At 42.3% G+C, this 23350-nt stretch overlaps 2 protein-coding genes across 2 annotated transcripts in view; one reads left to right on the top strand and one right to left on the bottom strand.

Moving 5' to 3' along the window:
- Nucleotides 1-12865, top strand: part of LOC121658012 (complement C4-like) — a 53346-nt gene extending 40481 nt beyond the window's left edge. The window contains exons 32-42 of the mRNA XM_042014354.1: nt 266-325; nt 795-888; nt 1607-1775; nt 3412-3499; nt 4141-4215; nt 4827-4935; nt 5914-6003; nt 6371-6463; nt 7167-7250; nt 11216-11348; nt 12536-12865. Of these exons, the coding sequence (XP_041870288.1) occupies nt 266-325; nt 795-888; nt 1607-1775; nt 3412-3499; nt 4141-4215; nt 4827-4935; nt 5914-6003; nt 6371-6463; nt 7167-7250; nt 11216-11348; nt 12536-12674 (1134 nt within the window). The 3' untranslated portion in view covers nt 12675-12865. The remainder of the gene's footprint in view (nt 1-265; nt 326-794; nt 889-1606; nt 1776-3411; nt 3500-4140; nt 4216-4826; nt 4936-5913; nt 6004-6370; nt 6464-7166; nt 7251-11215; nt 11349-12535) is intronic.
- A 764-nt stretch (nt 12866-13629) lies between these two features.
- STOML3 (stomatin like 3) lies at nt 13630-22866 on the bottom strand. Its single transcript, XM_042014356.1, has 7 exons — nt 22479-22866; nt 19701-19804; nt 19005-19077; nt 17676-17758; nt 16398-16601; nt 15302-15436; nt 13630-14905 (listed from the first exon to the last, which is right to left on the bottom strand). Exons 1-7 carry the CDS (start codon nt 22528-22530, stop codon nt 14705-14707), a joined length of 852 nt encoding a protein of 283 aa, XP_041870290.1. The 5' UTR covers nt 22531-22866; the 3' UTR covers nt 13630-14704.
- Nucleotides 22867-23350: the final 484 nt, after the last annotated feature.

Raw genomic sequence — 23350 nt, 5'->3', positions numbered from 1 at the left:
TGTGAAAATGGGAAATCCAGGATACAAAGGAGAGAGTGAAGTTGCTAAAATATATCTACTGGGCCCTAAAACAGCACAGTAAGATGCAGTAACACAGCACACTTAAAATCTCATGAGACTTGAGGTATAATTCCTTCCATAGCTAAAAGTTTTCCCCACCCAGATTTGGAGGGTAAAGGCATAGAAGACTGTCAAGATGTCAGGAAAACAATAGATCAAATGCTGAGCACAGACTAATAATCTTTTTTTTCCCCTTGGTTTGCAGTTTGAACTTGGGAGAAAACTTGAAGTATCTGTAAACGGCAAAGGAAATGGGACAATGAGTGTAAGCTGTAAATTCACAATCCAGAGTCCAACTGGACTTCTTTTAATCCCTTTTTGAAAACAAAGTGAAAACTTACTTGTCATGGCCTCAACCTTTGTGTTCCTACCTCCAGAATTCTAAAATTTGTGGCCTAAAGCCTGGCCTTATGAACAGTCAATTTTTCCTGTCTTTAACTTTATTAAATGTATAAAATGTCAGGGGTGATAGAGGGGGCTGGAGTTTGAAAGACCTCTTTGTGGTTGGGAATGGAGAGTGGTTATCTCAAAAGAGTCCCACATCATTTGCGAATTGCACATGGGACCTGCTTATATCCGTGAGAGTCCTCTGTGACCAGTTTGTGCTACTGGGGGACTGGTCTTTCTCTCCACACTCCCATGTCCCATCACCATGTGTAGAAGCCCTGGATGAGTAAATTCCATGTCATTTAAATGATATTTTTAGTGGCTTGCTGTTTATGTGTTCATCTTAGATATTAAAAATGTACTGGTCGCCTGAGCTGAAGAACAACACCTGCAATGATTTGATTTTGACAGTGGAAGTGGAAGGGAGCCTGAAGTACTCTGGTGAGCGAAAGGTGCAGGGGTTGGGTCTCAAAGGTGACACATTTGGCCAGCTGCTAATAATATTTCATAGCTTTCCAGCCTTGGAAAGTGGGAACAAATGAATGAAACAAGGAAAAGGAGAAGCCCCTGAACTCTGCCTAGCTATTGCTGCATGTACCTTATTATTCTTATTCTTATTTTAAATAGTATAATAACTATCTGAGTGACTGTAGGTGCAGCAGGTACTTAACAGTTACACAGTTACAGTCAGACACTCTCAAGAAACAGGAGGTGAGCTCCCTTCACAGAGGGGAAAGCCCAGCTCAGTTCCCTGCCTAATAAGGGACCTACCGTGTGGGCTTAAACTCTTTGAGGCTGATCTGTCATAGGTCTTTCATATGAGCAAGGATGTGCTTTCCATCCCCTGAAGTGTGTATTCATCATCATCTCTGCCTATGTCTGCATTTTTTTCTGTTTGAATTGTTAACTTTTGGAGGGGGGGATTGTCCTTTACATATTTATGCATAGCCTAAACCCCATTCTTAGCTAGATTTGTTAGTTTTTCTTACTATAGTTACCCCTGAAATTCTAACTCTGAATGAATTGGAAACACTGACACAGTGAACTGTTATAAAACTCACAGTGATGGCATGACTGCCCAATGATATTTATCATTATACCAAAAGGAGCCAAGTTGCAGGCAAATTTGTGCATGGCTGACCGTGTCTCTCACCTCCAGAAGCTGAATACTCTGATGAAGACGATGATTATGAGGACTTGACTACGTCAGGAAACAACACATCCGAGACGCTGTCTAAAATTGATTGGTTTGATATCCGCAGCAGAAGAAAAAGGGATGTGACTACTCCCAGCAAAACAGAATCCTTGCAATACAAAGTCTGTGTCAGGTAGGTCTGCAAGATCAGCTCTCCTTTTGTTTTTCTCCTTTGTCACGTTCTTCATAACCACAAGCTCAGCATCCAACCTAGTGACCTTCTGTGAGTGTGCATACACTGTGAATGTGTGTCCTCCCTCCCATGGCAGGAGAAAAGGTTTCCACACAATGGATGAGGTTTATTTACATGGCTTACATAGATTTCAAATGTCCACTGCAGATTCTGTCCCATCAGACTCTGGGGAGACTCTAAAGCACCTGGCAGGCTAATAATTTGAAAGAAATCTTTTATTAAAAAAGGTAAATACAGCTAGAATGCAGTAGTAACACATTTACAGAGTTTCATCGCTTTCTGGAGAGATACTGTTGCTTCCTTTGTGGTCACACGCTGGCCTCATAAAAAAAGAAAGTATGTCTAATACTATCTAGGAGAGCAGAGGGGGGTAGACGGGGTTTCTGTTGTGACAAGAAGTTGGCAAGGGCAGAGGTAGTAAAAAAAGAAACCCTCCCATGCAGCATAATACTGAAACACCTGTCTTTGTTCCCATTTACAGTCTGGCATTGGTCTCAGAAGCACAGATTTGTGGCTATCCTGGGTTCCTCTTCTAGAAAGGAGCAGGATGACAGAAGCAGGTTTTGCTCCCCAGTAGAATTCTGGTTTTCTACTGGCTTTGGCAAAGCCCTGAAGACAGTGGTTTTATCCCCCCTTCCAGACAGTGTCATGAACAATGGCAGGGGAGAACTGAAGTTATCCTCATTCCCAAGTTTCACTCTCCCTCATTAAGCACATATCCAGTGAATCATGTACTGGCCAAAGCATCATCTTCCCCGTAAATTGCTGTGCACCATTTATCACTCCCACATCCACTGTTCTGCTGAGTGTTATGCCGAGGCTTAGACAATAGTGTGAAACTCCTTGTAGTTAAGACTGGGAGAAAAACTGAAGGCATGAGTTACATCACCATTCTTCTTCCCCACACTGTGGTGCACCCCTTATGGGAAAGGGACAGTGCCAAAATAAAAAGTTCTGAGGTACCACTAAGTGTATGCAAAATATCTCATGTCAAGGCACCCTGTGTGAGCACAGAACAACTTCGCTTTCCAGCAATGACGCAACTACCCAATATTAGAGAAGGTGAAAGCAGAAAGATTGGGAATCCAATACATGTATTTAGTGGATAATTACAGCAATGAGGATTTTTGCCTCAGACAGCAAAGGTCATGTAAATTTGACTTAGTCTGTGAAAAATTTGGATAAATTTATTTCCTATCTCCACTTTGTAGGCAATAGAGAACAGAGACTTTGTCAATATTGTTTATTTCCCTGTCTTCAACAATGCTTTTAAGGTGGAATGAACTGTTGTTTACAGGTGATTTTTTTCTGCCTCTCAGCTCTAAGGAAAGTCTTTATGAGAAGCTCAGGCAAGGCACCTGGGTTTTTGATGCCCATTTGACTAGTTTAGATGACTCATTTTACCTCGTGACTCTTAGTGAATTAGGCAGCTAATTTTCAAATTAAAATCCACTTGGGAAAGTTAAATGGAGCAGAATGTTTTGCTTCACCTTTAGCAAGCCTGAAGATCCAAACTCTTCAAAGCAACCTGGCTGTTCAGTGCAAGTGTTCACTGCTGACCATCTCCCTTATAAAGGTCCACAGGTTCCAAAGCACCAAAGATGTCCCTGGTTGATCTCACTCTGCTGAGTGGGTTGGAGCCGGACACGAAGGAACTCGAACAGGTTAGAAACACATTTTTCTGTGCAACCTTTTATAGACCCTTTAGAAAATTTTTCTTTCAAAATATTCAAAAAAATCCATAGAATAAACATAGGAAAACAAACAGATGATGGATGGATGGATAGATGGATAGATTGACTGATTGATTGGTTTTCACTATTCTCATTCTAATACAAATATTTTCTGAATTTATACAAGAAATGCAAAGCTTGTGGTGAACAGAGTTCAGCCTTCTTAGTCCCTTGTAAAAGAAATTGGGGCAGGGCTCAGCAGGGCACTAATGTGCCTCTCCTTATCACATATTGCTGTCCTGTGACACACCAGGACAGTGCATCCTGTGCTTGCAGAGCAGAAGGCAAGTAGTCTTTTAGAGGTGATTGGTGGCAGGGCACAGTGACAAGGAGATGGGGCACAGTGCTCTGAAAATGTGGCTAGGGAGTTTTGGGTTCTGGAGCCTGCTTGGTTGAGGGAGCTTTGCTCAGTTTCATGCTCTCAGGGACTGTCTCCTTTAGGGAGGAAGAAAGAGGGCTGAACAAATCAAGCAGCTGAACAAAGCAAACTAGAATATGGAGGATGGTAGCAAAGGTGTTCCTGTTCTGCCAGGGGTTTGTTCTGATTTGTTTGTTTCTTTCTTTTCCTGCAGCTGGTGACAGCTTCAGACAGGTACATTCAGCACTACGAGTACAAGGAAGGGAAGGTTTTGCTCTACTTTGGTGAGGTAAGCAAATCCAATGATTTTCTAATCCCTGCCATTTCAGATAGCTTATAGACTTCTTAAAAATCTAATCATTGTGTTTTTCACTCTCCATTACCTTTCTGTAATTTTTGTCATTTATTATTATTGAACGGCTCATTGGAAAGAACAATGAGGAAGGGAAGAAGGGAAACACACACCTTCATCTTTCACCTTTCTATGTCCCAGGCAATGTAGTTCATATTCAAGATTTGGCCTTTGACTCAAGAATAAAGAGAAATCCTCTCCCTCTCTAGCCAGAAGGGATGCTTACCATCCACAGTAACAAAAGTGTTAACTGGCAGTCCTGTAAACTCCACATGGACATCTTGCATGTCAAGACAAAGATCCATATAGTGACAAACAAATGTAAACATCAGGATCCCTAGTTTCTGTGTCTATTTCCCAATATTTTGGATAATGACTCCACCCTACACTCACTTGTTGCTTCCCCTCCACAGCAAAGCAGGTATCAGTATTAGCTCAGCTATGCCGTCAGAAACAAGTGTTCAACAACTAGCACAGGCACAAACATTAAGGAATTGATTGAGGAGAGAGAGTTTTCTCATCAAAACTGTTGCTCCTTTTTCCTCCAGCTCCCAAGTGGACCGGACCCAGACTGTATATCATTTGGGGCAAAGCAAATCAATCCCATGGGCTTGGTTCAGCCAGCAAATGCCATCCTTTATGATTTTTACAACCCTGGTAAGGACACAGAAAAATGATGCATAACTGCTTAAAGGAGAGACCCTCAAAAAACCCCTCCAGTCTATAGAAAGTTGATTTTGATGTGGTGTGTAAAACCATGTAATTTTGTCAAGTGATAAAATAACCTGCTTTGCATAACTGTCTTCCACTTACTTCAGATTATCTAAACAGAGATCTTCTCAGGAATGGTCCAGTATTGCAAATGGACTGAAAATATGAATTTTTGCACTCATGGGTTTTTAAATCAGATTTCCTGACTTCCTGTTTCTCAAGGTGCTTTTAAGCATGTTTCACTCACATTTTGTTTTGTCAGGCTGTGTCTTTATACATCTAAGATAGGCAATCTTAGAGGTTTGACTTTTGTAGTGTGCTTGCCAGGGAAACCAGTCTTGTTCCTCATTCAAAGAATGTTAAATGCAAATCATCCCCTTTTGCCAAAGTTATGTAAACAATATTCGAAATTAGGTCAAATCTCTACTTTGCCTTAACTGAGGAATTCAAGACAGTTCACACTGGGTTTAACCCATTAACTATTGGTTGATCCTATCTTCTTGTGAAACAGTGTACTGTTCACTGTTGATCTATGGGCTAAAGATGCTTTCAAGATGAATAGTTTCCAGAGTGAACAAAAAAAACAGGGTGGGGGGAGCGAAGACTACAACTTAAAAAAACAAACCAAAAGAAACAAAACACCACAACAACAATAACAACAGAATGCCCAAACAAAAATTTTCCAAACTGAACAAAAATGACCCCAAACTGTTGCCCAGCTGAAAGGAAATGCTGTACTCTAGGTGCCTAAGCTATAGGTCTTTGTGAACTGCTGATGTGCATCTGGTCCCTCAGTGCTCTGCTTTCTCTGGACCAGGGAAAAGCTGGGCTGCAAATGTATGTACTGCAAATGCAAATGTTTGTACTGTACAGGCTTTTCCACCTGAGCTCTCCCAGACAAGCTGTTTTGTTCCTTGTCCACAGACAGGAAGTGCAGTGTGTTCTACAGTGCTCCCAAGCACAGTGCCATGCTTTCAAAGCTGTGCCACGCCAACGTGTGCCAGTGTGCAGAAGGTAAGGAATGACTACACAGGCTGGTCTAAAAGAAGATAGTTACTTCTAGGAACATTTAACATGGGAATTGTTAAGCCCACAAAGGACCAGGACCATTAGAATTATCCTGATGTTTAATACAGGACACATTCATCCTCTAGGATGTTCAGTATCAAATTGGTTTTTTTCTAAGACAGCCAGGATCTTTCGATAGCTAAATGCAGTATATATACACAGTGCGTGTGTATGTAAAAACCCTGTATGATACCACTAAGAAAGTTGTTCTGCCATTACATTCTCTGTTATATTGATGTGTGAATGTGTGCGAACTACATCTGTCTACATACCCATGCCTATGGAGGTGTATCACTTGTTGTCTCCCCTCCAGGTCCCTGCCCGAAACAAAAATCAACTTTCAGCAAAGCATTAACACAAACCACACGTGTTAGTTTTGTCTGCTACCAACCTACTGCAGATTATGGTAAGGCATGAAAGACAACTGTCAATTTCAGCATTGTTCATTTTAATAAGTATAAACTTGTGGGTTTACATGCCCAGACCTCTCCTGAATTGAGTAGGGTTTCTGTATGTGACCGAGCTGCTGAGGAGATGAAATGAAGGCATGTGCAGTCCTAGTCATCAGGGCAGTGAATTGGGAAGTAAAGGCCTTGGAAAGATGCAGCAGGATGCTGGGGGGAGGAAGGATGGCATTATGTTACAGGGTTTGGAAAAAACCCATGGTGCAGTACCCCAATCCCGTACATCCCTCATGTTACAGGATGTAAATAGAGAGTAGGTTTTCCATGTCATGCCATGGTGCAGTAGCTTCTTCTGCAGAGCTAGATTAACATTTTTTCCTTTGTTAATTTGCCTTTCTGGGCTCTTCTTTGAATAAAAAATTGGATAAACTACTGAAGGAAAACTGGTTGGTCACTATTGGTAAGTTTGATGCTAACAGAAGGACAGGAAAAACAGTGAAAACCTCACCACAGAGGAGCTTCCTTCAAAAAAAAAACAGAGAAAGGAATACAAATCTAGAGTCTCTTGATTAATAACTCCATGGTTTGTGAATAGAAGCTACACTGGTCTCTGTTCAGACACTTGGTAAAAGCACACCTGTTAATCAGTCTTTGGATGCAATTTCGTATTGCCATGTGGCATCACAGAGTTGTTGTCTGTTGCAGCATATGAGGTGGAGATCCTCAACAGTACAAAGAAGAATGTCTTTGATTATTATGAGGCCAAAATCCACAAAATCCTTAAAGCAGGTAAGTATTAAAAAGTTTGGCTCCTTTCATCCACCTGTAGGAAATCTAGGCTGACTAAATATTACCCAGCATGAGCCACGCCAGATGCCTTCTTCTGCTGTGGAAAAGTAGGGTCAGATATATTTCTACACTAGGCTTGCAAGAAGGTATATTTATTGCAGGGCTTACTTGGTGCAGCTGCCTCACTGTTCAGTTCAGCCCAGGGGTAGATTTTTGTTCACATTGTGCAATCCCAGAGCACACAAACTTCAATCATTTCAGATGAAACTAAACCAGAGGACACGCTCCAGCTGCATTGAGTCCCTGGCTATAAACTGGAGCTAGTCTAAGATAAACCCTTCAAAAAACATGCATAGTGTGTATATTATGTCTTCTGCATCAGCTAGTTCATTTTATAGACTGTTGACAGATCCTTATTTTTTCTAGTGTAGATATATCTACTGACATCTGTTCTGATACAGGATGAAGATTTGAAGTGCTTATTGCTCAACTAATTATTAAGCAATTGCAACCCTTGTGGAGAGTTGTCCACAGTGACTTGCCTGAGGTCAATGAAGACAGGAAATCTTCTGGAACTTCAATTTAATAACTGTGATAAAGAAATAGGTTTATTTGTTGTTAGGTGCAGTGTAAAGATTTGCACAGCTCTTAAACAACGTCCTTTTGCAGGTCTGCCATCCCAGCTGCCCCCATGTGAACATAATCAGCAGCATCAGAGAGCACTGATACTCATCAAAGTAATTTCTGGGGAAGCTGTCAGATGTTGTGCTAGACCTCAGCTGCTGGAGTATCATGTTGGTCACCAGTTTTGAGTTTGGCAGCCAGAGATTGCATTTAAAAAGCAACTTCAAAGGCTTTGAAGTCTTCCCTCTTAGGAACAGAATAATTAACTCACTTCATCAGTCTTTGCCCAGGGGACTGGCAATGTCACACAGCACTTCATGGCACACAACTTGTGATCTGTGCCCAATGTTCAGTTCCTGTAGGAAAATAAGGTCCATGCTTCCTGAGCCCAGAGAGAGCATCTGACATACCCAGGGCTTTCCATATGGAGGGAAATGATAATGTACCTAGTGATCAAAATACTGACTAGAAGATTATGGTATCCTGATGGAAAGTTTTATTAATCCCTTCAGAATACGTACAAGATTTAAAGGCTTTAGGGCTCTGGATCCAAATGCATTTGTACTCACAACTTGCAGGCAAGCACTGGAAAGATTTTGGGTTTTGGTAGCTGAGAGAAACATCCTTTAAATGTGAAGTTGGAGGGAAAAGATGTCATCTATTCCCATATACTTGAAAATTCTTCTTGGTTTGTGCCATCAGATGTAGCTTCTGAGCATCAGTAAGTTTTCAGCAGGCGTGAGAAAGGCTGGCAGGAGGCATGAAGCCATATGAGGATGAAGAAAAAGCTAGGTGTTGCACCCAAATCAGCCTGTGACTGAACTAGAGTTGTTATCTCTTGTACTCTCTGTGGCTCTTTTGAGTGAGGTTGGCCTCTGTTGCTATCACCAAGTGTAGGTGAGAATTAGTAGGGTAAAATCTCACTCTCTGGACCCTGGCACTATTTCCTTTACAGTCTTTGAAGTAAAGGGTTGGTTCAGAAGACAGATGGAAACACATATTTGTGTTTGGGAGTCAGCAAAAGAGAATTTTGCAGGTGTATGCTTCTCAGATTACTTTGATTACTGCTGGGATTAATGTATATGTTTTAGATAGCTAATACTTATGTTGTCCTAAGAGTCCTTCAGGAGTCCTTAAGGGGAAGAGTATAGCCCATACAAAGTTGAATCTTTTTTTTCTGCTTCTTTTTTTCCCCCCATTTTTAAAAAGTATTTCCCACTATAGATTCTAAAACTTGAAATAATTGTTTTCCTTAAATTCTTCTTGGATGCTTTGAAACATTAAATTTCAACTTCTTTTTAAATTGGAAATTTAAAATTAAAAACTACATAATAACCACTTAAGGTAGCAACTCAAATGTTTATGATCCCACTGTCTAAACTGTATTATGAAGCATATGAACCGAGAAACACCTTGGTAATTTAAGCCCAATGAGGCATAACATCATCATTTTCTCAAGTAGTCCTGATCCATCTCTGCATTCCATGAACAAAATGAAAATTCAGGACACAATATAGCAGAGGAACAGCAAAAAGGTCTTGGGTTATATGAGAAAACCTACAGGACTTACTATTCTCTCTAAAAATGCAGATGTATAAGTACAGTACATAAAACCAATGTAAGTTTTAACTAGGTGGGAGATAAGGTTCTTAAAGCTAGGTTTCACAGATCACAGTCTATGCAAAATTCTCTGAAATCTAATTAAAGTTAGAATATTCTACTTCAGGTTTTTATTCTACCTTTAGGGTTTTGGTTACTTGTAGTATAATATTCTCTATTACAGCAGAAGCTGCACAAGTTTCTGTTAACTGATAAAAAGACTGTGGTGTAATTTACCTATAATTTAAACTGGTTTAATATTGAATTTGTGCAGGAAATTTCAAATTATAGTTAGAGTAAGAAACTAGAATATTGCTGTTATTTGCTTTTTACCCTCAAATGGACTTTGATAACTGTTTTAGTTAAGCAACATAATGTCCTCATGACCTGAGATTGGTCCAATGAATAAGCATCTTGTCAGCTCTCATGTCATTGCAGTATCTGAGCATCCATCTCATCTGCTTTGGATGCCCTCTTCTGTAGTGGGCAGATTATTCTGAATAAATAATCTTCTGAGCCAGAATCCAGAGCAGAAGTTTCTAAGTTATTTTAATGTGGAGATCAGTAGGACCGTGTCCTGTGTATCAGATTCTGAGGGACTAGCATAAAGACTGCATCAGTAAGCTTCAGGTCAGGTGTATGAAGGAGAGTGAGATTTTAATACTGTTTGCTGCATTGTTGACGCTCAAAATATTTGAATTTAGTTTGCTAGCTTTTAAGACCACCCTGAACCTGAGCATTCTGAAATAGATGATAGCATGTTGTCCCGGCTTGAGACAAATTATGAGGAAACGTCCAAAATTAACGGGTCCTCTAATAGAAGGCAGGTTTCAGCAGTGCCTCCCCCATCAGGTTTGGAAAGAGATTTCCTGGAGGAAAGTGAAAAAATGTTGTTTATTTAACAAGCAGGGTGCATGCAGGCAAGAGAGAATGAATAATATTAAATAATAAAACCTCTTGCTGTGGAGAAGACCTGGGTAGATTCAGAGTCCTTTCTGTGGGTGCAGCTCCGCTCTCTCCAGAGCTGGGGTGAGGCCTGGGCCTCTCCAGGCTGCAGCGTGGGGCCTCCCAGTGATGGTGTTCCAGACCTGAGCTGAACGGTTTCCGGAGAAGAAGCCACAGTCCCAGGAAAAGTTCTTGCCTCGGCCAGCAGGCAAGAATGAACTCTGACTCTCTGTCTCTGTCCTGAGAAAAAGGAGCCAAGAGCTGGGGAAAAGCAGGAAGGTGCTTCCTCGGCTCTGCAGCAGTGAGAGTGCAGGGGAGTCCATGTTTTTGAACACAGGCTGCTAAAAGAATTCCACCAGCTTTTCCCCATCTCTCCTGGACCTAGCTTTAAAAGCTCAGAACTCATGTCTAGCATAGGGCAGACAATAAGGGATACAGCATCATAAAGTCACCCCAAGACACGTTTTCTGTTTTCCTTGGCTTTTCCTTCAGTGTCTGAGATTTAAGCAAACTCCATAAAGTCTGAAAAGTCCTAAGGTCTATAGGAAAACAGCTTCTTCAATAACTACTGCAAAGGCCAAGACAGCCAGCTAAGGCAAAAGTGACCTTTTTGTCAGGTCGTAAGGGAAATGTATCCTACCATAGCATGGCCATTTATTCCCATGTCCGCAATTACCAAGGGAAATATCACCTTGGCTTAGCAGTGGGGCAAATGACCACAGGGGGTCGTGTCCTGTGGGCTACAGTTCTTCTCTTTAATAGAAAAGTTCATGTGGTTTTCTCTTCTTGCCCCACAGCTGCTGATGAAAGCATTCAAGTGGGTGACCACCGACAGTTCCTAACACGCTCCATGTGCAAGTTAAACATTGTGCCTGGCAAACGCTACCTCCTCATGGGGAGAGATGGAGAAACGGTTGATTGCAACAACAAGTAAGTGCAAAATGGTCTCTGGGCAGCAGCAGCTGCTATTGTGGACCATAAACGCAGAGGGTACTCTGGGTTTTAGAATACCTCCAGAAAGCTAAGGCAGCACCAAATTTCTCAGGGACTGATTCTGCTGAATTTACTAAAATGCAAATAGTTCCACTCCGTAAGCTAAAGGGGCAATGTGGGGAGAGCTGAACCACCCAGATCTATTGGGTCATGGACCTGCGGTTCCCAGACTTCTGATTCCCAGACTTCTCAGAATCAAATCTGGCCCTGGTTCCACTGGGTTAAAAACTCACAGCTAGGAAAGGAGAATGGGAAAAGCTATCCAGTCCATCTACTGCAGATGCCTTAAACAGCTCCTGTGTTTGCAGAAGAAATATGTGGGACTGTGATTTAAGAGCAGCTCCCAAGGTTGCTGCTACATCATGCATGCAAGTAGCATATTCTTCTCATTTCTCACGGTCACACTTCAACAAAAAAAGGGAATTTATCTGAGTAGGAATTTAGTATGACACTATCAAATATTCAGGAAGGAAGACATCTTAAATGTTTCATTTCCCTGTACAGAACTGGACAAAGGTAGTGCCTCTGAAAGCTTCTAGGGAGGACATCTCCATCAAGCTGTGAGCACCACTTCCTAAAACCTTGAAAAGTCCCATCCCTGTCTCTTTATGACACTAAAGTGAGTGCCTAAGTCAGTGGCCTTTTTCAAAAGAAGCCTGATAGAGACTGGGGTCTCCTAGCAGAGGTTTAACCTCTAAAGTCTTCTCCAGTTCAGTCATGAAATACTGGAAGTTACATGGCTTCTCATCACAGAAAATTAGGAAACATTCTGGAATACTCTGTTAGAACTAAACTCCCCCTCACTGTCCCTCTGGTGTGCACTTGGGCCTTTTGTGCCATTCTGGAAAGCTCTAACAAAATCTTAGCCCAAGCTTACCTGACACACTCAAAACACAAGTACAGCAAGGTCTGTCCCAGCTTGGCACTGAGACTTCCCAGACTTTATTCAATGCTCAGTTAACCTGATGGTGAAAGTAAGTTTCAGGAAAGTTCCTTGGCTAGTGTAACTCTTGATCTCAGAGGTGCCTCTGTGGAGGGATGCAGGAGCTCAGTGATCATGCTCTCCCATTGCTCCATGTCAGAAATAATGACCAACCTTGCTTACCTGTCCCATCTTCACTCAGGATGCAGTACTTACTTGATGCACAAGCCTGGGTGGAGAAAATTCCAGAGGCCAGTGAGTGCCGCAGCACCTTGCGCCGGCAGAGCTGTGCTCACCTGCAGGAATTCCTGAGCACCACTGACAGCCTGTGCCAAATCTGAACGATGGCTCAGACCCCCACATCTCTCTGTGGCACTGCAGCTCACCTTCTGCCAGAATTCTTCCTGCAAAGCCTGTGCGTCCCAGTGGCACCTGAAACATTGCAGGGCTGCTTCCATTGCTGTTTTGCTGATTGTGGTATCCTCTTGTGGATGTGTGTATGGGTAATACAACAAAAAATGCAGCTACTCTACTGGTTATTGTGTTCATTGTACCTGACATTGGGGAAGAGAGAGCAGGAGTTTCTGTCTCCTTGAGCCATTATACAGCAGTGCAATTGCCCTGCAAAGAGTCAAAAGAAAAACTCGTGCTTGCAGAGCTGATTAATTCCTGCAGTCCTAGGCAAGAAAAAAATAATTCAAAAAAGGCCAAGACATTTTCAGGGGTCAAAAAGAAAACTGGGCATTCATGGGCTTACCTGTGTTACACTGCTGCTGAAAGACAAGAGATACCAGCACTCATGCTTCAACACATCAGCTAGTTTCTGGCTGTGAGTCCTGCTGACTCCATGGCTGGATTCCATACACTTCTGAAACTGGAACTGAAAGTGGCACACTGGACATGTCCTGTGTTGGACTCGGAAGTCTTGCACAGGCTTGCTAGGGTGATAGCTCACTGAGGGCACAGAACTGCTTTTAACTGCACTCTCTAGCCACATGTGTTTCAAGCTTTTCTTTTTTTTAGAGTTCAACTCAAAACTGCTCTTTTTTTAGGATAAGAAAAAGTCTGTAGAAAATGTTTTGGTATCACTGATAAGCAGATGACTTTCAAGTACAGGTTTTGCTTCTTTAGTTTGCCAGCAAAATACCATCTGGTAGTCATGTCTGAAGCAGAGAAGAGTTGGGTAGGTCACCATCCACAGATGCTCATATCACTCTGTGCCAGCAGCTACTGAGCACAAACATTTGCCACCTGGACTGCTTGTGATACATTTCAGTAAAAATAGAAGGACCAGCTTCAGTGATATGATAATTACTAGGTCCATCCTGAGGTGGTTAATTTGGAGTCAAATGACCCTACTGATAGAAGGGGCAGCAGTGATGCTCATGTGAACAAGACATGGCACTGCAGCAGCACCTACCAGAACAGCTCCATCACAAGAAATTTCAGATTCACAGAAGACAGTTCATTGCTGTGTGCCTGAACTGTGAACTGACCAGCTATTTTTAAAGGCTGCAAATTCAAATTTAGCATCAGCTGAACCTGGATATCAGCAACATCTTCTCAGTTGCCAAGCATTGCATGGATGGAGGGTAGGGAAGGCTCATTTTAGGAAAACCTGCATGACTGCTTCATGACATATGCAAAGGAAGATAAGAAACCTACTGAAGGTGTAAGACAGACACTTAAATTGACAGAGGACCTCGAAGTTTGCCCCAGCTTTCACATTCAGGAAATGTGATTGTAATGCCTGGTCATATATTCCCTTTATTTTATTACAGAGCTCATATAAATGTCAGTGATGAGGCAAAATACGGCTGAGGTCAGTAAAGCAAGTATTAATTTCTATTAATATAAGATAAAGAATAGGCTGTTCCACTGACATACCAATTATACAGTAATTCTGCCAATATTTATGAAAGAATACCTCTAAGGTTAAGAGCCAAATCCTTCCTTTCCACTCCACAGGAATTGAGTTAAATACCAATGTCTGACCCTTCTGCTGTGTGGAGTACATCTGCACCTCAGAGGTTCTTGCCTAGCAGACAAATCACCAAATAATTGCAACACTCAAGACTCTGTAAAGTGTGGTGAAATCATCATCAAAATTTTATATTAGGTCTAACATACATTTTACATATTTTCTTCCATTTTACTTGGAGGTGAGTCTAAGCTGGAACTGCTTAGTGTCTGAACTTTGCAAATGCAGTCTCAATGTGGGAGCTGTGTGTGATTATTAAACTAATTTTGCTCTTATTTTTGGGACAGAGGACCCAAACATGCTTCTACTTTAATTCTACCAATCGGGACTCCCTTGCTTCCTGGGAAAACCTTCAAATATCTCTGGCCTAGGAGCTAGCTAGAACAGCCTCTATCCCCCTGTACTTTTCTGCCCCAAACTCCCAAACATATTTATAGGGAGAGGGAAGACAATGGTGGAATTATTCTGTGCTGCCACAGTTGTTAGTATTTGCAGGTAACGCAGCTGCAGACCTGCTGGAGACTCGGCCAGCACCATGGAGGCCTGCTGGAGAGCTTTGGAAGCATTCATTTCTCCTTCTGCTGCCACAACCTGCAAAGGAACAGAAATGGAAAGGGCATGGAAATGCTGCCCATCCAGCTTTACAATGAGGAGAAAACAAACTAGCTTGGATTCCTGGAACCATAGGACAAGAGGAAATGGCCTTTTAAGTTGTCCCAGGGGAAGTTTAGATTGGATATTAGGAAAAAAATTAGGTTGTCAAGCATTGGAAGAGGATGCCCAGGGATGCGGTGGAGTCACTAACGGTGGAGGTCATTTACAGGGTAGGTAGATGTGGTGCTTAGGGACATGGTTTAGTGGTGGACCTGGCAGTGCTGATTTAATGGTTGGACTTGGTGATCTGAGAGATCTTTTCCAACACAGAAGATTCTGTGGTTCTATGAGAAGGAAATGAGAGCTGGTGGTTGATGCTGTCATGGGTCTCACCTTAGCTCTTGTCTCTCGAGCAGCCTCTGCTTCAGCTGCCATTGCCCTCTGCATGGCCATGGGAATCTGGATGTCTTTGATCTCCACATGGGTCACTTTGACTCCCCACTGCTCTGTGGCACTGCTGAGGGCAGCCTTAGGGACAAACACACAACACGCCAGGAAGGGCACAGTGCTGGCTGAGACAAAGCCACAGGATGGACCCGCTTGGACAGAAGGACAGGGCAAACCCGCACAGCAGAAGGAGGGACGCGCCAGGGGCACCGGCACCCAGCATGGTGTGTGCACAGTGGGTACCACAGCCTCATGAAACACTTGCTGGTCAACACCAGTGTCTCCTGTGTAGATTCTCTCCTGCCTCCTAAGTTATGATCCTCATCCTTTCCTTATGTGGCACTTAGTAAACTTCTCTCTTTTACAAAGAAATACTACAGCAACTTCCTTAAGCAGCACAACACTGTAAAAGTACACTGTGGGTGAGACACAGCACAGCCCTGCAGCACTGGCACACTCGTCTGTGCTCTGGCTCCTGGATGCTCCTGCAATCCACACCACCCCTGTAACCCTGGCTCTGCCCGTGGCCACTCTCCTGGCTCCAGGGGGTACAGTCTCTCTTTGGTCTTACTATGCCTCATCTCTGACTGAAATTAATAAATCAGGTGCTTGCCTGCCACATCAAAAAATAAACCAGATGGTGTTTTAGAGCATACAACAACTCCATTTTGTACTCTTAGTTGTAATGACAGGAGATATAAGTCAAGGGTGTGCCCAAGATAGAGCTTCCCACAAGCAGCAAACCTCCTTCTCCATGTTTGCAGCTGCCTCTCTGCAAGGACTAAACTGATTTATTTAAGTCACTGGATAATTTCAGAATTTTAATTGCTTTTTGATACAGATAACTCTGCTACAAGAACCTGGGGAAATACCTATAGAATAACTCTTTCTGACTCCAAGCAATGAGATGTATAATTGAAAAAAAAACATAAAGGGAGATTTTTTTATCATTGTTGAAGAAAGAAAGAGAGGTTATTACTAATTTGCTACTCCCCAGGTGATATCTCCATGCTTGTCAGTGAATTTTGAGAGCCAGATTTACCTGGATATTGTGTGCAATCTCCTCACGACCTGCCAGCAGCTGAGCCAAGCTCTGTGTACCCAGGACATTTCTCAGGGTTGTCTGTGCCAGAAGCAAGGTCGCAGAATGGACATCAGTGACATTGGCAACAGCACTGACAGCACTGTGGATCTTGTAGTGCACCACCCCATCCACCTGGGCAGTAACAGCATCTCTCGTGAGAAGCTGCATTGAGAAATGCACACAGTCACAGAAAGATCCAACAACACATCCTTTGCCTAGAAAGGGGAATATTTTTTTTTACCCCTTAGTGAATAAAAGGCACTGATAATTCAAAGAAACTAAGAATTTCTTTTGATTTCTTTGTCATTCTCCCAAGAAATTACTTCAAGAGAGCTGTCTAGCAGCAACAAAGTTTAAACTGTGGGGAAATGCTTTACATATCCTTTAAATAACTTCTTCAATAGTAAGTGAATCTCATAATTTGAATTAATTTCTTTTGCAATAATAAATTATGACTATCCTCTTCCTTTTGTGTAAAAAGGTCCATTAATGATTTTATAAATTTCATACAGCTTGGAAGATCTGTGCTACTTCCCCTAGACAATGTATTTGTAAGAAACACCAGCAAATTACATCCTGCTTGGAGGTATCTTGCTTCTTCCATCTATTCCTGCTTGGACCTGAGTTTTGTAGTTGGTTATCTGCTAATTCCTGTTAATTTAATGAGATTTGTTATCCATGGGTAGTTTGCCTTTTCAGACACATGTAGAAGGGTTTTTTGAATGGTGAGCTCCATGTCAGATCCAGTTTTATTAGGACATTAATTTACAATTGGGAATTTTGTAGCCACTCCTCTCTTGCCCTCTGTCTCTCATTCATACTTGTAACTCCCTTCCCTTATTTTTGACATCAAAGTTCTGAACACCAGCCTGACCTGCAATGATGCATCTGCAGATTTTCATTAGGAGAATCACAGAATGGTTCGGGTTGGAAGGGACCTTAAAGATCACTCAGGTCCAACTCCCCTCCCACACACAGGGACACCTTCCCTTAGACCAGATTGCTCAGAGCCCCATCCAGCCTGGCCTTGAACACTTCCAGGGATGGGGCATCCAGAACTTCTTTGGGCAAGAAGCTGTTTTGTAAGCAGCTTGAAATCCAGAAGATACAGCAAAGAAGCTAAATTCTATATGGCAGCTCAGCATGAAAAAATTATAAAACATGCATTATTTTTGATCATGCCATGAATCCACTGCATCTTTTGTTCCTGTCTTAGATGGCTGCTAGAAAAGTTACCTCTTGTGGAGGAATCTTACAGGTAACCGTCCTAAGATCAACCTTGATAAATATATCTGTACATGGAAGTACAAGGATCATTCCTGAAAAATAAAAATAATTAGATGAAACACCTCTGAAACCGAAGTCCAGAAACAGGTATCCTAGAAGAAATAAACAGATGGATATACCCAAAGGATGGGGAATGACACCCTACCTTATCACTGCAGCTGTCCTTTCTGCTTACAAGACATGACAAGAGTGATGTTTTGCATTTTCAAATAACAGAGGGAAATGCAGATATCTGCAAATAATGTGAACTCATTAGAGCTTAATGACCTAGGACTCTGGTCTGGAAATGGGAAACTTGAAGCTCTGGTCTGAAGTCTGCCATGAGACTTCTGGCAAAAATTCCTTCCATGCCTTTAATTTTCCATGTTTAAATCACAAGCCATGTATGGTTCAGTATGTGTCCTCAGGAAAGACATCACCCAGGTCCAGATTCCTGCACCACATGAGGAACATTGTCCCAAGATGTGACAAACCCTGTGAAGGAGTCCCCACTCTCCTTCACTGGAAAGGGAGACTGGACACAACTTCTAATCTTCTATTCTTGTAATCTCAGCACCTTGCTTTGGTGCCCAGAGCAACACAGAAGAGCACTGTACCAGGCCTGGCTGCTCTTTGGACCACATGACTATTATTCAAGAGGGAGGATAGTACCTGAAAAGGACTTTTTCCTCTTATTTCCTGTTATTTCAACTTCCAGTTTGCCCATTTCATTGCCCAGAGGTGGTAACTGCACCAATGCAAACACCGGATGTAGATGGGTTTGGTTTCTGATTTGTAACCTGGACCTAGGGGACTGTAACAAACTTGGTGTAGCTGCTGAGTGTCCCTGCCCTGACACATTTACCATTTTCAGAGCAGAGAACAGCTAAGGAGCTGGCACAGCAGCACTGTCGGAAGCGAGTACAGGGAAAGAGGCCACAGTCGCTCAAAAAAGACCATGGCAGACCTGAACACTGCATTTAAATCTGCCTGCAGTCCCCTGACAGTGTCTGCAGTATGAACTCATCCTTCTGTTGTCCAAATCACTCAGCAGCAAAGTCATACCTGATATCAAGGTATTCAAACTTCTGTGCTGTGACAGGAGGGTGTCTTTATCTTCTCTTCAGAAGAGTAAACAATCTGCAGGTAAAGGAACTGCAGTAGAGGGGACCTTCTCATTCCCCTCTATGCTATGAAGGATTTCATGGAACCTCTGCAATTCTCTGTGTGGTTAGACTGCATTGCAATAACATAAACAAACCCAGAGGACTTTAACAGAATAAAACTGCATGTATTCACCTGGTCCCTTTGCTTTCTTAGACAGTATTCGTCCCAGACGAAATACAACAGCACGTTCATATTCTCTGACAACCTAGGAAAATATTTTAAATTTAGAATTGTATAACTAATTCTATTCTCACTCCCTGGTGCCCTAATCTTTGGCACCCATATTAAATGTGAAGAAAGTACAAATAATATAGGGAGCAACAAAGCTGCAAATCACTTTCTTTCCATCTTCTACCTGACTCATGATTTGCTGGAAAAACTCAGCCCCTGTCCGTGGAAACAGGTTACAAAACAGATCACATAGGAAAGAATTAGCACCTATCAACAGAGGGTACCCCAGAGCTCTCCTAGTATCAGCACTACACTCAGAGGAGCTGCAGGCAAAGGGGGTCTCACCTCAGGTAATCCTAAACTAATTCACTTAGTGCATCACAACTACTGAAGGCCTGGGATTCTACCGATGTTTAACTGGAAGTTTAACTGGTGATGGAAGTTGAGACTGGAAGAAATTAAGTGAGGAAATTATGGCGATACAGAAAATTTGTGAAAGAATCTGTGTGGATCTTGTTTCCAGAGCACATCTTTGCTACAAACCCTCATGATTCCCAAAATGTGAATATGAAGTGCCTTGTCTTAATTGAATCAGTAAAAAAGTACCAGCAGTGATAATGGAGCATTCTTTGTGTACCTCATATCCTGCTGGCTTACCTTTATACATGCCCAGATGGAAATAGGAAAGGTAATAAGCACCATGAGGAATGAAAGGGAAACCAGGATCCAGCCACAGACACCAATTCCTTCCTGCCTGTCAGCTATAAAAAATATAAGGAAGAAAGCAGTGAATGCAAACTTTGAGGAGTTATCCCAGGGATGTACACCTAGCCCAGGGCAATCATATTGGACCACAAAGTCCACAGAGACTCACTCCCTCTTCCCCCTCCCATCATTCAAAGAAAGCCATAAAAGACCTAACCAAACATACAACCTTATTGGCCTTCTGATCAGAAGGTTTAAAAGGGTTCAGAAAATACATTTTGCAACAGGAAAAAAGAGAAAAATTAGATATTACCAAAGCTGGGGGCTGTGAAGGAGAGATAAATCATTGGGTGGAGTATCCACGAGTATGAATCTGTCAGGGTGCTATGGCTGGAGCAAAGGGTTTAGTTTGTGTGAAACAGGTAACAAGGTAAATGAGAGGAACTCCTGCTTTCTTCAGATGAACATTTTGAGGAATCATGGTCGACCAGTCCTTCCACTGGACCATAAACTTCAAAATTAGGGCTTGTCAAAATGCATGCTCATGCAGTTGTCTTGGAGCGTTGAGCTCATCCCAAAATTCCATTCTAATTTAATAAAAAAATATATAAAACTAATTTCATTGGTTTAGTGCCTGAAGGGAAGGCAGTAGTAAGGTAAGTTGTTTCAAAGGTGTGGGGAAGCACTGGGAATTTCTGACATCAAACAAAATTCACATGCAGACAGAAACTGATAAATAGGAAACAGTTCCTTTTATACTGTGTCAGAAAAAAGAGACTTGTCACCATCGTGAAACAGCGTGAGACTCCCTGATCTGTAAGGCACAAGCTGGCAGACCAGCAGAGCAGGACTGACAGGTTTGTCAGAACACTCCCAGCAACCCTGGGGTAGGAGGAAACAGCACAGCTCTCCTGAAACCCCTGCCCCTCCTGGGTCCCTGTGCCTGGCTGGGCTGCGCCTGCATACCTGAGGGTTACATCCAGCCCTTTGCTGCTCACAGCTTTGCCCATCCTATTCTGAGGCAGATTTAATTACTCACATGGAAACACATTTGCATTCAGGAGGGCCTGGTTTCAGGTCTCCCCGAGAGCTGGGCACAGAATTGGTGCACTGGGAGCCCAGCTTTCCTCCTCACCCTTCCCAAAATCCTGGTTGTTTCATGAGGTATGATGAGGCACTCTGCAATCAGTGGTAAATTTGAGGAGCTTCCCTAAGCAAATTATTGTGCAAACCATAAGGCCATGTAGATAAAACCAGAATTTTTAGGATTTAGTGTGAATAGCTTTAACCCTTTCACTGCTGTTTGTTAGTGCTACTTCACATTACACCACTGGTGTGTCAGGCTACATAAAGTACCAGCAGTCAAGTGTCTTTTAATCAGTGGAAAGAGATCAAGGAAACTCATGGAATAGGCATCATTCATATTTCTTAATCTGAAACTGGGGAAATTAATCATGAAGGGATGTTTTTTTCAGCAGAACTCAACATTTTTACTTTAACTCTTCATTTCACCTAAATGACCACCTTACAGAAAATGTCTGAAGATCTTTTTCTCCAGTGACAAAATTGGTTATAAAGAACCTCCTCAAAAGCAATTTTAGATTGTAGCATCATCTACCACCATCCACCTGAGCCCTCTGTGAAGACACCTGGTGGGAACGACACAACCCACAGACAGGGGAAATAGCTGGGAAAAAATGCCAGCACTCAGCACATTTATACCCAAGCAGCTGAGAAGAGTTAGGGGTCAAGATACCAGCCTTCACCACCGTGGGCAAAAAGCATGCATCCAAATCTTGGCAAAGTACAATTGAATCCTTCTGAAACTGAATGTCCTAGAGATCTTGATGCCAGCTAATACTGTAGGTTCCAGTTAGAAAAGGAGAACATGAAAATATGCCTTTGAATGAAACTCGTAGCTCCCCAAAACCACCACAGATCTTCTCTGATTACTCCAAAGTTTCAAACCATTTAACCACACAACAAATGAAAGACTCTAGAAAAAAACAATAGTGAAGAGCCAGTCACAACCCAATATATCATTGACCTGGGGTTGCCATCCCTGTATATGGATTATAATAGTCATAACCACCAAAAAAACTTCCCTTGGGTCTTTAGTCCAGACCAAAACAGGAGCTGTAATTCACCACAAACTGTGAGAGCTCATTACTCAGCAGCTGTGGAAAAACTCCAGGATGCTGGAATAAGATTCACTTTATTTTTTCTTGATACACTCATTAGGGAACATCACGAACACACTTGGCAAACAAACTCATGATGTGGGTTTCACAGTTGGAAAGCAAATGAAAAACTCAGTGTGGGCAGAAATCTCCTACCGCAGAAGTCTCCTACCGCAACAAAAAGATGGAGTAGACTCATGGAGTAGACTTTAATCACCACGTACCTTCCTGCTTTCTACTAGGAGCTGAAAAATTCTGTCTTCCCTAACTAGATCCTATTTTCCTCTCTCCAGCCCATCCCTCCATACACAAGTGAATCAATAGCTGAATCAGTCTTTTTCATCCATGGGGTCATGTTGGCAGAAGGTAGATGCTGATGCATGCTGGTAGGGCAGCATGAGGCAATTTGCTCTGTCACTCACAGTGGCAGATTCTGAGTTTTCATCTCCACTCTGTTAGACATCAAATGTACTTTTTTTGTTTGGTTAGTTCTGCTCCTTTTTAATATTATTGAGAAAAAACCCACTCACACACACAAAACAATGCTTACCAATTAGATGTTCTGTGTTCACTTTCTTGGGTCTCTCTCTCTGGGGATCCATCCCCTTAGAGGCAAGCTCTGATCCCCTCACAGATGAGACAGCAGTGTACCTTGAAACTGCAGTGCTCGTCCAAAATGCTGAAGAGGGAGGCAGGATGAAAGGAGAAATCCCCTGTACGAGAGTCTTCTGGGAATTAGTTACCCTGGTGAGGACAGAATGTTTACAAACACAAAGTCTTGTGTCTCGGATGTAACTTGATGGTATTCTGTGGCCTTCCTCTGTCTGAGGTGCACTTGGCCCAGCTGGTCTTATACAATATAACCAAATACAAGCTGGAAATAATTTCTATGAATCCATCACCAGAGATTAAAAAAAAAAAACAACAAACCACAAAAAAGACAGAAAGAGAAGATAAAAAGAAAACAAGTCCTGTGAGGAGCAGCACAGGTTTGGCCTGAAGAAAACGAGGCTCAGGGGAGACCTTAACACTCTACACCTGCCTGAAAAGAGGTTGTAGCAAAGTGAGGATTGGTCTCTTCTATCAATAAACAAGCAATAGTATAAGAATAAACGGCCTCATGTTGTGCTAGGGGAGGCTTAGATTAGATATTAGGAAAAACTTACTTCACAAAAAGAGTTATCAAACACTGGAACAGTCTACCCAGAGAAGTGGTAGAGTTGCCCTCCCTGGTGGTATTTGAAGAACATGTAGATGTGGCACTTAAGGATGTGGTTTAGTGGTGGACTTGGCAGTGTTGGGTTAATGGTTGGACTCGATCTTAAGAGGTTTTTCCAACCTATGGTGCTATAAAGCCAGAAGGTAGAGATTGAGTACTGCTCCTCTGCTGTTTTGGGGCTCAGTAATTTTTCAAATTACTCA

Source organism: Corvus kubaryi, unplaced genomic scaffold (genome assembly GCF_017639235.1).
Source record: "Corvus kubaryi isolate FWS band 111438036 unplaced genomic scaffold, C.kubaryi_AGA036_p1.0 split1-65, whole genome shotgun sequence".
Taxonomy (NCBI): domain Eukaryota; kingdom Metazoa; phylum Chordata; class Aves; order Passeriformes; family Corvidae; genus Corvus; species Corvus kubaryi.
Note: the sequence above shows the minus strand (reverse complement) of the source record. Positions and strands in the feature narration are given on the sequence as shown.